The sequence below is a fragment of the Leptonychotes weddellii genome, chromosome 1, assembly GCF_054177405.1.
Source record: "Leptonychotes weddellii isolate Sample4059 chromosome 1, ASM5417740v2, whole genome shotgun sequence".
Lineage (NCBI taxonomy): Eukaryota > Metazoa > Chordata > Mammalia > Carnivora > Phocidae > Leptonychotes > Leptonychotes weddellii.
The window spans coordinates 17,327,440-17,340,916 of NC_138369.1; the positions used below are offsets into that span (position 1 = coordinate 17,327,440).

General features: G+C 60.4%; 2 protein-coding genes across 2 annotated transcripts in view; both read right to left on the bottom strand.

The window, feature by feature from the left end:
• Nucleotides 1-3,522, bottom strand: part of TLR9 (toll like receptor 9) — a 9,362-nt gene extending 5,840 nt beyond the window's left edge. Inside the window, exon 1 of the mRNA XM_006750987.3 lies at nucleotides 490-3,522. Coding sequence (XP_006751050.1) covers nucleotides 490-492 — 3 coding nt within the window. The 5' untranslated portion in view covers nucleotides 493-3,522. The remainder of the gene's footprint in view (nucleotides 1-489) is intronic.
• A 238-nt stretch (nucleotides 3,523-3,760) lies between these two features.
• TWF2 (twinfilin actin binding protein 2) lies at nucleotides 3,761-13,471 on the bottom strand. The gene is made up of 9 exons (XM_006750988.3): nucleotides 13,317-13,471; nucleotides 9,765-9,842; nucleotides 7,338-7,516; nucleotides 6,862-6,957; nucleotides 6,548-6,652; nucleotides 6,285-6,410; nucleotides 5,014-5,164; nucleotides 4,764-4,885; nucleotides 3,761-4,368 (listed from the first exon to the last, which is right to left on the bottom strand). Exons 1-9 carry the CDS (start codon nucleotides 13,339-13,341, stop codon nucleotides 4,201-4,203), a joined length of 1,050 nt encoding a protein of 349 aa, XP_006751051.1. The 5' UTR covers nucleotides 13,342-13,471; the 3' UTR covers nucleotides 3,761-4,200.
• Between the last annotated feature and the right edge of the window lie 6 nt (nucleotides 13,472-13,477).

The following is a 13,477-nucleotide window of genomic DNA, read 5'->3' on the forward strand; positions in this document are numbered from 1 at the left end:
CTCCCCCAACGCCTCCCTCTGCCTCTGGCCAAGTCCCAGGCAGGCACAAGGGTCTTCTGCTGGGGTCTGGGCTGAGTACCACCCAGGGCCCCGGCTGGAGTGGGGTGGGGGGGAGGGGGCACTGCCCAGCTCTCCCAACTCCTCTACCTCTACCAGACCAAGCACCCAAGCCACTGTAGGTCAGAACAGATCAGACAGGGAGGGCAGCACAGGGCCAGACAGCACCTAGTCCCGGGCGTCCACCTGGCTTGTCGCCCCAGCACCACCACTGAGCAAAGCCCCAGGCCTCAGCCTCCCCAGCCACACAAGGGGTTCTGGTCTCATTGCTCAGAGAAAGGCTTCTGCTTTGATGTCTTCCGGGTTCAGTGAGTGTCCTTAGGGCCATGTCAGGGACAGCCCTTTCACTGTTGTCTGCAGCCACCAACCGCCCCCCCCCACCACTTCCCACTGCCCCCTTCCCTGGGTGGCTGAGGGCTGCTGCTGTCTTACCATGACAGGGAGCGGGGGCTTCTCCAGAGGGTCTGGCTGGCAGACTGGGCAGCGGCTACAGGAAAGGATGCTTAGAGCTCACAGCCCCTTCCCTCATCGGCTCAGAGAACAGAGGAAATGAGAATTAAGAAAAAACCTAGTAGTGCCCTCCCTCGCTCCCTCCGGGCCCGAGCGAGGGTTGGGAGGTGCACCGAGTCAGAAGCCATTTGCATAGGCAGTTGGCAGACAGCCCCTTCAATCCTTCCTCTTTCCATTCCCCCCCCACCCCCACCCCAGCCTAAAGTGCGCCACTGACCCAGAGCGCCTCACACCTGTCGTCAGGGACAGTCTGGGGAGGAACAGGCCCAGAGCCCAGGCTCAGGTCAGTGAGGGACTGGGATTGGGGGCAGTACCGGATGTGGGCTGGGCATGCTGACACCCCTGCCAGGGCGCTCCCTGTCCCAAGAGGACTGGCACCCTCACACCTCAGCCCCTTGGCCCCTGCCCCAAAGGGAGCTCTCTTGGGCCAGTGGCTCCCACACCTGCTCGTTCCTGCCCCCTTGGTCCTGTCCCCAGGGCTCCGGGGGGGGCCTGGCACACCCGGGAGTGGAGCAGCATGGGTCTCACCTTGGCTGCACCTGCCTCCACCGCAGGCTTCCACTTCCTCCAGGGGCAGGGCCTCCTCTTCCGCGTGCCCAGTGTGCCGGGGGGCCCCCGTCAGAGCACCTGCCCCATGGCCGGGCCAGCTGGGACGGCTCTTGCCACGCTCCCTCTGACTGAGCTGATCCTAACAGGTGACTCAGGCCCAAAGCCTCAGGGTGACCTGGGCCCACGGCAAGCCACGTTGGCTCCAGCTTCAGAATCTGCCCGTTGCCTACCATCTCCACATTCACCAGGCTGGCCTGAGCCGTCCTCATCTCTCGCCTGGATCAGTGCAGTCACCGCTGCCCCATGGATTGCCCTGCTTCTGCGCTCACGCTCCACAGCCTATTCATACTCCGCCCCTAAGTCCCACTAGGCCCTTCCTTGGCTCAGACTCCTTCCTGGCCCTTTCTGGAATCCAAGGCACAGTCCACATCATGGCCACCAAGGTCCTATGAGATCTGCCCTCCCATGGCCTCCCTGACCAATCTCCAGCCACACTGGCCTCCTTGGCTGGGGCTTGAATACTTCCAAGCAGTCTCCTGCCCCAGGGCCTTTGGACTTACTGTTTGCTCTGCCTGGAAACTCTTTTCCTATTCACTTGGCCCCCTCCATTGCCTCCTTTATATCTTGGCTCACACATGACCCTCCCACATGAGATCTGCCCTCCCATGGCCTTCCCTGACCTCCTTTTAAACCTCTCACCCTAGATCTGACACTACTCAGCCCCTTTACCTGCTGCTTTTCATTGTCGTAACTTTTTACCTGCTAACATATCATTGATTTTCCATGGTCTATCGTATATTGTCCTATTCCCCTGCTGGAATGTCTGCTTCTTTTCTTAAGATTTTTATTTATTCATTTGAGACAGAGAGATACAGGGAGAGAGAGAGAGCACAAGCAGGGAGAGGGGCAGAGGGAGAGGGAGAAGCAGACTCCTCACTGAGCGGGGAGCCTGATGTGGGGCTCGATCCCAGGACTCTGAGATCATGACCTGAGCCAAAGGCAGACACTTAACCGACTGAGCCACCCAGGCGCCCTGCAATTTCTGCTTCTCAATGGCAAGAGTTTTTTGTCTGTATACACACGGTCCAGCACAGTGCCCAGAACATCATAGGTGCTCAATATTTACTGAGTCCATGAGTCTCCAGCACTCAGCTCTGGGCAAAGAGAATGTCTCTGAATGATGGCTGGATGAATGAATGAATGAACAAATAGAGCTTCTGCTGGGAGGAGGCAGGGCTGGACACCTGCTCACCTCTGCTTCTCCATGCCCACTTCTGGGTGGCTGTCATGGCAGGCAGGCTCCAGGCTGCCAGGCATCCAGCTGGTACATAGGCCCAGGGCTTCAGCAGTGTGAGGGGGGCAATGCCACTGTCTTCCTGCCCACCTGGGAACCAGCGTTTGGGGTGGGCAAGGATAGGCCTCCTTCTCTGGGTCCTAGCTAGGGTTCCAGCTCTCCTTTCTATAATTCTAGGGTCTTGAGTAGGGAGTGCGAAAGGCCCCGGGGATGGGACACTCCCCGGAGCCCCAGCCCAAGACATGCTCCCATGAGAAAGACCGTGCCCACTCAGCAGCTGAGTCCCAGCCAATGACCCTTCATGCCCCCACCCCTGCACACCTCCCACCTGGGATAGGAGGGGCCTCTCACCCCCTTCCCAGAGGCATGGGCTGAAGTTCTGGCTCCTGCCGAATCCCTGAGCCTAAAGGAGACTCTCCTAGAGTCCCAGGGACCAGGGAGCCAGACCCTCGGGGGCAGGAACAAAAGTAGCAGAGAGGACCAACGAACTGACAGAGCTCAGGTCTGCACACATACACACAGATTAGAGGTCCAAGGTCTACACCTCAGCCCCAGAGGGTCCAGGAACCCCAGCGGGCAGAGCAGACCCAGTGTGGCAGACTGAAGAATGCCCCAAGGAGATCCACGGCCTAATCCCCAAACCTGTGGATACATTCCTATACAGGACAAAAGGGGCCTTGCAAGTGGGATTAAGTGAAGGATCCTGAGGTGGGGAGAGTATCTGGAAAGTGGGGAAGTGAATATAATCACAAGCATCCTTAGAAGACAGAGGCAGAGGAGGATCTGACTACAGAGGGAGGCCATGTGACCGGGAAGCAGAAGGAAGCAGAATCACAGAGAAGATGCTACCTCTCCGGCTTTGAAGAGGGAGTTGGGGCCATGAGCAAAGGAATGTGGGCAGCCTTTCAAGCTGGAGAAGGTGAGATAACAGACTTGCCCCTGAGGCCTCCGGAAGGAACGAGTCCTGCCAACAGCTGGATGTCAGCCCTGTCAGACTTTAGCCTTAGATTTACAAGAACTACTAAGACAGTAAATTAGTGTGGGTTTAAGCCGCTATGTTTGGTACTTTGTTACAGCGGCCGTAGGAAATGAATACGCCCAGATGCCCCCTATCATGGCGAAGGCGTGCCTGCCTCTCGGGCTGAGCTCCCATCAACAAGGAGACCCGTGTGAGGCTTGTGTGTACACTCTCTCTCTCTCTCTCTCTCTCTCCCACATTCCTGTAGCCAGGGATGCGGCAGCCCCACCTAGCAGGCTGACGGGCCCCTTCTGAGTTGAGGAGGGGCACTTATATACACAGTTTCCCAATTCCCAGTGCCAGAGGTGATTCCTCAGGGCCAGACTCAGGTGTTGATTTAAAAATATTTTATTCTTTAAAAAATACAGCATTCAACCATCTTATCCTTCAGTGACCCCCTATCCCAGCCCTGACTGAACCCACCCCTGTGGCCAAAGGCTTTGGGGCTGTGCTAGGACCCTAGTCTCAGTTCCCCTGGGGGCCAAGCTCATTCTTCCCGGCCCCCTACCCAGCCCCCTTGAGCCAGCCAGGCGGGGTCCCCAGACCCCTTGGGCACATAGGTGAGAGGCAAGGACAGCAACAGGGGGAAGGTCACAAAATGCCAGCCCGGTGGCCCTTGGAAGCTGCAAGAATGTTCTGTCACCAGCCCTCCTGCCCCACAGGAAGCAACCCCCCCACCCCGGAGCCCAGGCTGGGAAGGAGGCAGGTGGCCAGGAGTAGTTGGGCGCAGAGCCCCACGGTCCACGTGCCGGTACAGCTCAGGTCCGGCCACCTAGCTGTCATCCCCATTCTCGCTGGGGCCACGGATGAGGCGTTTGTGGCCCCGCTTGCCCCCTGGGCCCTTGGGCTTGGCGAAGGCCTGCTTGAAGGCATGTTGTTTGGGGTGCACCTCGTCGTAGAGGAACTCGGCTGTCAGCTCCGCCCCATCGCCAATCTCAATCTGCATGGGGCAAGGCAGTGGTCTGGTGGGGGACCCCGACACAAACCACCCTGGGTCACCCCCACTCCCGGGGCACCCCCTCGACCTCTCACACTCTAGCCCTGGGGTCTTCTCCCAGATCCCCACCTGGAATGCCACCCCCAGGAACACAGAGTTGGGTCTGCTGCCCTGCACGCTTTGGTGACCCCCTCCCTGCCTTCAGACCCAGGGAGAGGAGGATCATGGGTGGCCAAGGCTGGGGCTTGTTTACGCCACCAGTCAGCTGGCCCCATGCTCATCCATGTGACACAGAACCAATAACCCCTGCCTCGCCACTGCCTCGGACTCCAGTGCCCCAGCTGGAGGCTGGTGGTACTGGCCCCTGGGCGCTGAGGCTCTGGGGAATGGGCACCCACCTTCTTGGAGATCTCCAGCTGGAAGTCCTGCTCCACAGAGTCGAGGAGGCGACTCTTGCAGCTGGAATAGAGCATGCGCTCCTTGATGCTGCACTTGTATCCCGGCATCGAGTAGATGAACACTGTGGGCGGGGGGGTGGGGGCGGTGAGCTGAGGCTGGGAGACCTGCTGACCCACCCACGCCCCCTGCAGCAAGGCTACCCAGCTCCTGTCCAGACACAGGCGTGGGAGCCCTGCTGTGGCCACTCACCCACAGACTCGAGGGGGTCACCCTCATGGGTATGCTTGTAGAGGAAGAAGTGGTAGCGGGCAGCATCTCGGGGAACCCTTGAAGGCAACTGGGCCACCTCTGTGGGCTCCGTGTGCACCAGCTCGATCGTCTCCCGCTCCAGGTCCAGCTTCTGCCCAGGGAAAGGGGAGATGAGAACATGAGCGGGGGGAGGGCCTGGGCCACCCTGGCGAACAAGAAGTCCCCGAAGGGACAGGCAGGAGCCAGGGTGGAGGCTGTTTGTGGTCTCCCTCTCTCAGGACTCCCCACCCCAGTGGCCATCCCACCACAGGGGTCCCTATGAAGAGGTCACACGTGGGCTCCGACCTGAAGCTCCACTAGAGGAGGAAGCCCCACCAAGGGCAGTGGACAGGACAGCGGGGAGAGCCTCGACCTGAGGCAGGCCCCACTGCCAGGCTGGCCCACCCTCAAGGATGAGGCTTCTGGGGGGGACCCGCCTCAGAAGGAAGGAGCCATTCTGCTTGGCAGGGGGATGCACGGGGCGCCCGGCTGGCTCAGTCAGTGGAGCATGTGACTCTTGATCTGAGGGTCTTGAGTTCAAGCCCCACGTTGGGTGTAGAGCTTACTTTAAAAAAAAAAAGGAAGAACAAAAGAAAGGGCAGGGGTGCGTTAAGCATCCAACTTCTGATTTCAGCTCAGGTCATGATCTCAGGGTCGTGGGACCGAGCCCCGGGTCAGGCTTCACACTCAGTGGGGAGTCTGCTTGAGATTCTCTCTCTCCCTCTTCCTCTGCCCCTCCCCACCAGCTCGTGCTCTCTCTCTAATAAATAAATAAATCTTAAAAAAAAAGAAAAGAAAGAAACAAAGAAAAAGGGAAGCCTGGCCACCGGGCCAAGAGGCCCTGCCCAAGGAGAGGGGGCAGCCAGGGGGGCTGCAGAGGGCGTCTCGGACAGACAGGGGCTCAGGTCTGAGGGGTCAGCATGAACTCCAGGGTGAGTATGTGTGTGCAGTGAGGAGGGCATGGTGAGGGACAGGATCTCACAGATGTCCCTGCATGTGAGCAAGGACTGGGCAAGGCAGGGGAACCCTGTGCGTCCCCTGCACGCGGCAAACAGGACCCGGTAGGGACGGGGAGGGGGAGGGGGCGGGGGCCAGTGAGATCCACGAGTACACGGGGGAGCTGAAGGGCACAGACCGGGGGCCGGGCGCACACCCGTCCCCGGGCCTGAGCAGGAGCAGGGCAGTGGCACAGTGCGCTGGGGCGGGGGGGGGGGGGGGACACGGCCCCTCACCAGTTGGATATAGTTGATGGTCTTCTGTCTGAGCTGCTGTAGCGCCCTCTGAGCTGCAGGCTGCAGTGGGAAGGTGAGGCCCTGCAGGGTCTGGTGCTTGCTCTCCACACTGATCTCTGTCTTCACCTGGGGGCGGGTGAAGAGTGAGGGAGGCCCTGACCTGCCTGACCAGAGCCCTTGGAGCACAGACCGGCCACCTGGGCCTCATGGGACCCGGAGGGCCTCAGGCCGGGACTTCCGCCCACCCGGTCTGGCGCACCTACCTCATTAATACGGATCTGCTGAAGCTCTCTCTCGGCCGAGGTCAGCGGGGCGGGCGCCGCACAGGACGACAGGTGCTTCTGGTACCCAGCAAAGGAGAGGTCGTCCTGGCCGGTAGATGCAGAAGCATAAATGGGCACCGTGGGGTGGGCTGGCAGAAGCCCACTGAGCACCCCAGCTGGAAGCCCCTGGACTCTCCCAGCCCTCCCCACGCCTCCCCACTCCTGGCACCCACTTCCTGTGGGACCCTGCATAACATCCCACCCTCTGTGGGCCTGTGATTCCGGCCTGGTGGAGTGTGGCCTAGGGGGCCTACCTTCACGGTCCCAAAGAGCTCATCCTTGATGTGGCCGCCCCCAAACTCCTTCTTCACTGTGGCCCGTGTGGCTGCATACAGCATCTTCCGCCGCACCTGGAGGGGAGGAGCTGAGCCGTGAGACCCCTCCAGGCAGGGCTGGCTCTCCAGGAGCAGGCAGGAGGCTCTGGGTGGGGACCGGGCTGTGGCTTTGTGCCCATATACCCAGCAGAGGGCGCAGCACAGGGCCAGGATGCGACGGGGTGGAGCCCTCTCCACCCCGACCTCTCTGCCTCCCAGAACCAGGCTGAGGTGGCTGGGGGGGCCTCTGGGAGAAGCCAGGCTCCAAGCACAGGGCCTTGCCCTCTCTCAGACTCTGGGGCGGGACCTGGTGTCTCTCCCCTCAGAAGCCCCAGGGCAGGGCCTTGGTCCCCTGCTCAGACCCAGCTTCCCCTCTCCCCTGATCTGGGGGCTGGGCAGGGGTCCCCAGGACTCACGGGAGAATTGTCAGGCGACCAGGCGAGGAAGAGCCACTCAAAGCCCTGGGCGTTCTGCGAGTCCAGGCGGTAGAGCAGATAGCAAGGCTCCTGGGCGTCCAGCAGAGGCAGCACGGCCCTGTCGTAGTCCTGGTCCCAGCGGCCCATCAGCTCCCGCGAGGCACCCAGCACGAGCTGCTCTGGGGGCAGAGGCCGGGTGAGCCGAGGAGTAGCCATCTCCTGTCCCCACCTTGGACTGCGGACCTCCTCGGCGGGGGCTCAGATCTGCGGGCCACTCCACCACCTTCCCCGGGAGCTCGCAAGTCCCTGAAGGAGGAGGCGACGTGACTGAATCCATGAGTGAGCCAATGAATGAACGAGGCCACAGCGCCGCCAGCTATACGAATGCACACACACGCACACACGGAAGGGTCCCGAGAAAGCACCCGCAGATGACCGAACACCGGCAAGCACGAGCAGACACGCAGCCGTGTTGCCCACGGCCACCAACAACGTGGTCCCCTCACAAACACCCGCACGCTCAGACCCATCCCGCCAGCTCCTCGGCGCAGGGTACCACCTCCTGCGCCTCCTCCCTTAGCCTGAGGCTCCCGCACAAGCCCCAGCCCACCCTTCTCAGAACAACTGTGCTGAGGGAGGTGGGGGGTCCAGCCTCAGGCCACAGGGAGCTGCGGGAGCAAAGAGGGAGAACGGGGGCTCCTCCCAGACACCGTACGAACCCGTACCCTGCTGCCACCAGCCAGTTGTAGTCCCCTCCCCAAAAAGTCACAAACCTCTTAGCGCCTGGGGCCGATAGGCTGGCCACCTCCCGGGCTGGTGCGCATTGGCCGAATGGGCCATTGAGGCTGGACATACATTTGACCTATCCACCCACAGGGCCTTAGCGGGGCACCAAACACCAGCCCAGGCGTGCACAGGCATGGGCTGATCACCGCCTGGCCAGGGGGTACCTGACCACCAGGCCCTCCTCATGAGGGCAAGGGGCCCAGCTGTCTGGAGCCCAAGCACATCAGGCCCACCAGCCCAGAAGCTTCTTTGCAGGTCTTGGCCTCCTCACCAATCCTCCCAGAATTCAGATGGGATCAAGGGTGAAAACCAGCAGGCACAGTCGGCCCAACAGCACTACCAACACTGTTTAATTTGTTGCCAACATTTTCAAAATGGGAAGTTTACATAAGAAGTGGGATGGACAGATTCTCTAGAAGGTGCTCAAGCTGCACTCGGTAGGAGGTGGGCAGTGGCCGCCTATCAGGGGGCCTGAACCTTCCTGGGGACTCCCAGGTGCCCCAACAACCACAATGCATAACGGAACTAAGAGCCCACCCCGAGATCCCTCCTGCTAAACACCTGCACGTACGTCCTGTCTGGGAGGCAACAGGGAGGCTGAGGACTAGGGCCAATGAGTCTATCCCTTTGGGGAGCAGGGGGCTTATGGCCTGTCACTCCAGGAAGCCTCTCCTCTTGACCTACCATAGTGACCCTGACCCAGCCTCTGAAGGCATCTGAACTTGGGGACCCCAGACAAAACCCAGCACAGCTCTGGCACTGAAGCCTGGGGTGAATTCTGGGTCTGGGCAGACCCTGCTTTGCACCAATTCAATGAGTCAAAAGTGGGAACCAAGCCCATTTAGGGGGCCCTCCAAAGGGCCCATAACCGCTGGCTACCGAGGACTGGAAGGATTCGTGGGGGGCCCAGCCCACTCCCAGTGTCTCTTCCCCTCACCTCCAGGGACAACGCCTCAGCATGAAGGGAAGGCAGAGGTATTGCCACCAAGCCTCAGTCTAGTCCACTACCTCCTCAAACTCTCCCCCCACTTCAGGCCTCAGCTCAAGCTCACCCACCCGCAACCCCTATATGCTGAGCACCCACCCTCTGCAAGCCTCGGGTTCCCAGCGTCCAGGCCAAGGCCTGGCCAAGCCTGGAATCCCCCAGTCATGCTCTCAAAGCAAGCTGGGCACGAGGCCCCTTGCCCTGTTGCAGGGGCACTTCCCAAGGGCAGGGCCCCGGGCTTCTCCTTGGGACTCCCCCCCGCCAGCAGCCAAGCCAGGCCAGCCTACTGATCACAGAGGGAGGTGAGTGGCACTCACCACATGGGGCAGTGCCTGGCCTCACTGGTCCCCTGCCCCCACGCCCAGCCCAGCATCCCGACTGGGCCTCTGACCCCTACATAGCCTCTGGGGAGCTGGACAGGACCCCCAGGCAGGGCTCTCCTTGCTGTCTCCCCAGCTTGTGACTCCTGTGTAACAGGGCCAATGATCATGCCCACCTCCGCTGCTCTCCTACAACGCCCCTCCTGTCCCCAGATGGAGAAAGTGAGGTCCTGAAGGGGCTGGAGGCCAAGGTCCAAGCAGCTCCCAGAGAAGCAGCAGGGTCCAGCTGCCGGCCTATGCCCTAGCTCGTCAAAGGGGGTAGTAGGGGGCACTCACCATCCTCAATGACGACTTTGATGAGCCGGACAGAGCCGGCCCGAGCCTTGGCGAAGAATTCCTTCAGCTCCTCGGTGGCTACGAGAACAAGAAACATGGTGAGGGATGAGCGGGAAGCGTGAGCAGGGTGGACTGGGACACGTTCAGGGCCCGCTCCGTCCTGTGGGGTCTGCTGGTGGAGCTGGGAGCCGGGTTAAATAGGGCCCCCCATGTGACTGGGAACCTGACACGGCCCATGAACAGAAGCTCCCAAATTTAGCCAGCAGTGTGGCCTGCTGGCTGAGACAGCTCTGGTGACAGGGGAGGCGGGGATGGGCCAGCCCACTTAAGGAAGGGGGGGCCTCTGGACAGGCCAGGCCCACCAGAGCGAATGGCCCCCACCTGTCCCTTGCCCCCTAGGAAGGCCCAGCACTGAACTGGCCCGTGACACTCTCTGTCATATCCACAAACACAGAAATAGGTGAGCAAATGCCCCCACTGTGCACTGACCACTATGTCCATGAACACACACACACACACGGGCACACGTGCATCACCTGTTGTGTACGCCATCGGATACCTACTCAGTCCAGCATGTGTGAATGTAACAAATAAACCCGTATGTGACAGAGTGGAGTAGAAATGCAAATACCCTCACACGTGAAAACCCACTCATTTGGTCAAACATAGTGGACACACACATTTAGACACTCCAACACACACAGACACGGTCCCGGAGTAACAAACACACAGGCCTGTACACCCGGCCCCAGCCCGTCAACCAGGTGCCTCACCCTGAGAGGCCAGGAGCCCAGCCCAAGCCCAGCCCACAGCCAGCCCTGCCAGGGGCAACAAGGCCCCAGCCCTAAGGCCATCCAGAAGGCTTCCAGACGAGGAGTGGCAATCAGGAACTCTTCAGAACAGACCGTCTTGGTCCTCGTGTCACAGAGCTGGAAGGTGACATCCAATGACCCAGGATCCCACGGGCAGAGGTGAGGACCAGGGACGTCACAGATCTAAACCACAGCAGTGGTTTAGACGCAGAAACCAAAGTCCAATTGGGGAAGGGCCCGACTTGGGTCTCTGGGTGTGCAGGGCCAGGCCAGCATGACCTTGAGGCTACCCAGGGGTCAGGAGAATTCTGCAGGAACACAGCTGGAGGACTGAGGTCAGAGAATATTTATAGGGCCCAGACTGGGCAGCTTGGGGGGGTGTGGGGGGGGGATTAGGAAAACAAACTCAGGTCATGTCCTCAGGGGCCCGTCAGGCAGGGTGACTCTGAGCCTGAGACCTCAGGCTGTATACCACCCTCCATGGCTGCTGGGCGAGCGGGGTCCCAACCAAGTGACCATGGTATGGAGACACAACCCCACTGGGCCAGGACAGAGCTGCCTATCAGCAGACCCCACAAGCAGGTCGCCGAGGTAAAGCCTGGCCTCTGGGTCTCCATCTTTCCCACAGCTGTGTGTGACCTCTGACCTTGCTGAGCCTCAAACTCATCCATACTGTGGAGCTAATACTCCCAAGCTGTAGAGAGCCATGCTGAGGAGTAAATGGGAAAAAATGCTCAGTAATGGGGCCTCTACGAATAACAATTGTTAAATTTTATTACTTTAATGATGGCACCTTTCCACCTGCTCAGACCTTCTGGGAGGTAAAGCCAAGAAGCTCCCCTAAGGGAGGCTGCCACGCCCCTTCTAGAGTTACTAGGACAGAGAGACACCCCAGTAGTGGAAGAGACATCCCCCTCCATGACTCCTCAGCCACCATCAATAATCCAGAGGCCAGGCCTGGGACACCTGAGCCTCTATCATCAAAGATTCATGCTCTCCCACCTCCCTGCCCCCGCCTCTGCTGCCCTGCCCACCCTCCACCCTGGTAAGCCTCAAGTTACAAGTCCCCCCACCCCCACCCCTTCCCTGCTCTGAGGTCAACAGATCCACACTCATGGCCACGACTGGGCTGGCATCTGGGCATCCAGGGCATTCGATCTCACCTGCCACCTCCCCGGGCCAGAAATGGGAAGGAGTGGGCTGCTCATAGGCAGGAGGGCTGGGGATGGCCCAGTCCCCAGTGATCCCCTAGGCAGGCCTGTCTCACCACATGGCAAATGAAGGTGTGAGGCAGGGCCTTGGCCACAGGACCTGTCAGTCCTGAGCAGGGAGGAGGGGCCCTGACTTCCGATCCACTCTCAGATGGAGGCAGCAGCAGTGACCAGACAAAGGGGAAGGAAGGGGCAGGTCCAGGGGGCATCTGTTCCCTTCTGTGGGGCTGAGTCACGAAGCCACCCTCCAGCCCCTCCAGCAGAGGCTGGCCCACTGGCAGGAGGCTGGCCCTGACCCAGACCCCTGCCTTCTCTGGTCCTGTGGGGTGGGGCCAGGGAAACCCTCTAGCTGGTCTGGCCACCAAGCAGCCACTACGACCACAAGCCAAGCTGAGATCCAGGCAGTCGGGCTGGTCGATGGTGGTGGTGTCTCCGGGCTGGGGATCCTGGTGTGGTGGGAGGAGTGGCTGATGGCCAAACCACCAGGCTGTCGGCTGTCTGGGCAAGCAGCCTGGGCCTTTCCCACAGGCTAGGCAGTCTTCCCAAGCCAGTGACAGAGGGGGGACACTCAGACCGGGGTAGGGTTAGGACACCTGGCTCTTGGGGAGGGGGTGATGCTCTAGGCTGGAGAAGCTTAGGGTAGGGGGTATTGGCCTGGAGTCTCTAAAGCCAGGACCCTCCCTCACAAACCCCATACGTGGACCCTCTTTTCTTCCTCTATCCTGGAGCTCGGACCTTCCAACCCTGGCTGGAGCGGACTCAGAAGATCAGAGTGGAAAATGGTAGGGAGGTCAGAGGTCAAGGTCAGATTGGCAACTCTCCCGATCCTGCTTTGAGGGCCCTGGCCCCGGTTTTCCCTAGTCTAGCTTGCTCAAGTGTGTGAGGGTCCTGGGAGGAGCCAAAGGTCAGGGACCACTCCTCACACGGCCACAAACCCACAGAAGCCAAACACAGACACATCTGACACATGCATCCGTGGTAACAAATGCACACTGAGATGTACCCAAACTGTGCACACACACACAGACACCCACAGACATGTGCACATAGTCACAAAACACTGATGCCTGAAGATGGTTCCATGCGACAGTGGTCATTCAATCAGCTATTAGTGCATGTGCATGAATGACCCTAGACATACACAAGCAGTCACATCCAGATGTGCAAACACAGGACTGTACACACAAGTGCACATGCGTGCAACTCCCCCAGATGTGCACATCCAGTACCCCCACCCCCAGAAAGGAACAAAAATATATAGATGGGTACACACAGGCACATCCACCCCCAGATGGGCACACAGATATTTCCACTCCAGCTGTGTACCTATATGTACACCCACTCCTAACCATGCACAGTAAGTCGCACGCCCCCAGATGTGCCCACCCCAGTCGACCCGCGACTGCAAAAGAGAACAGGAAGCTTCCCCAGGCTGGTGCCAGGGAGGAGAGAGGGGCTGAGCGCCAGGGAGGGGGCGCAGCCGCGAGCGGAGACCCTCGGCCCCCTGCCCGCCCACCATCCGCCCTCACCGTGGATGCCCGTCTGGTGCGCCATGGCTCCGTGCCCCGCTCCGCCCGCGCCCTTGGAGCCCTCGGCTCAGCCCTGGACCCGCTCTGCTCGCCCGGCCCGGGAGGAGGAGGAGGATGTGGCGGCGACCGCCCAGCCTCGCGCAGCTTCCCGGGCGGTGCCG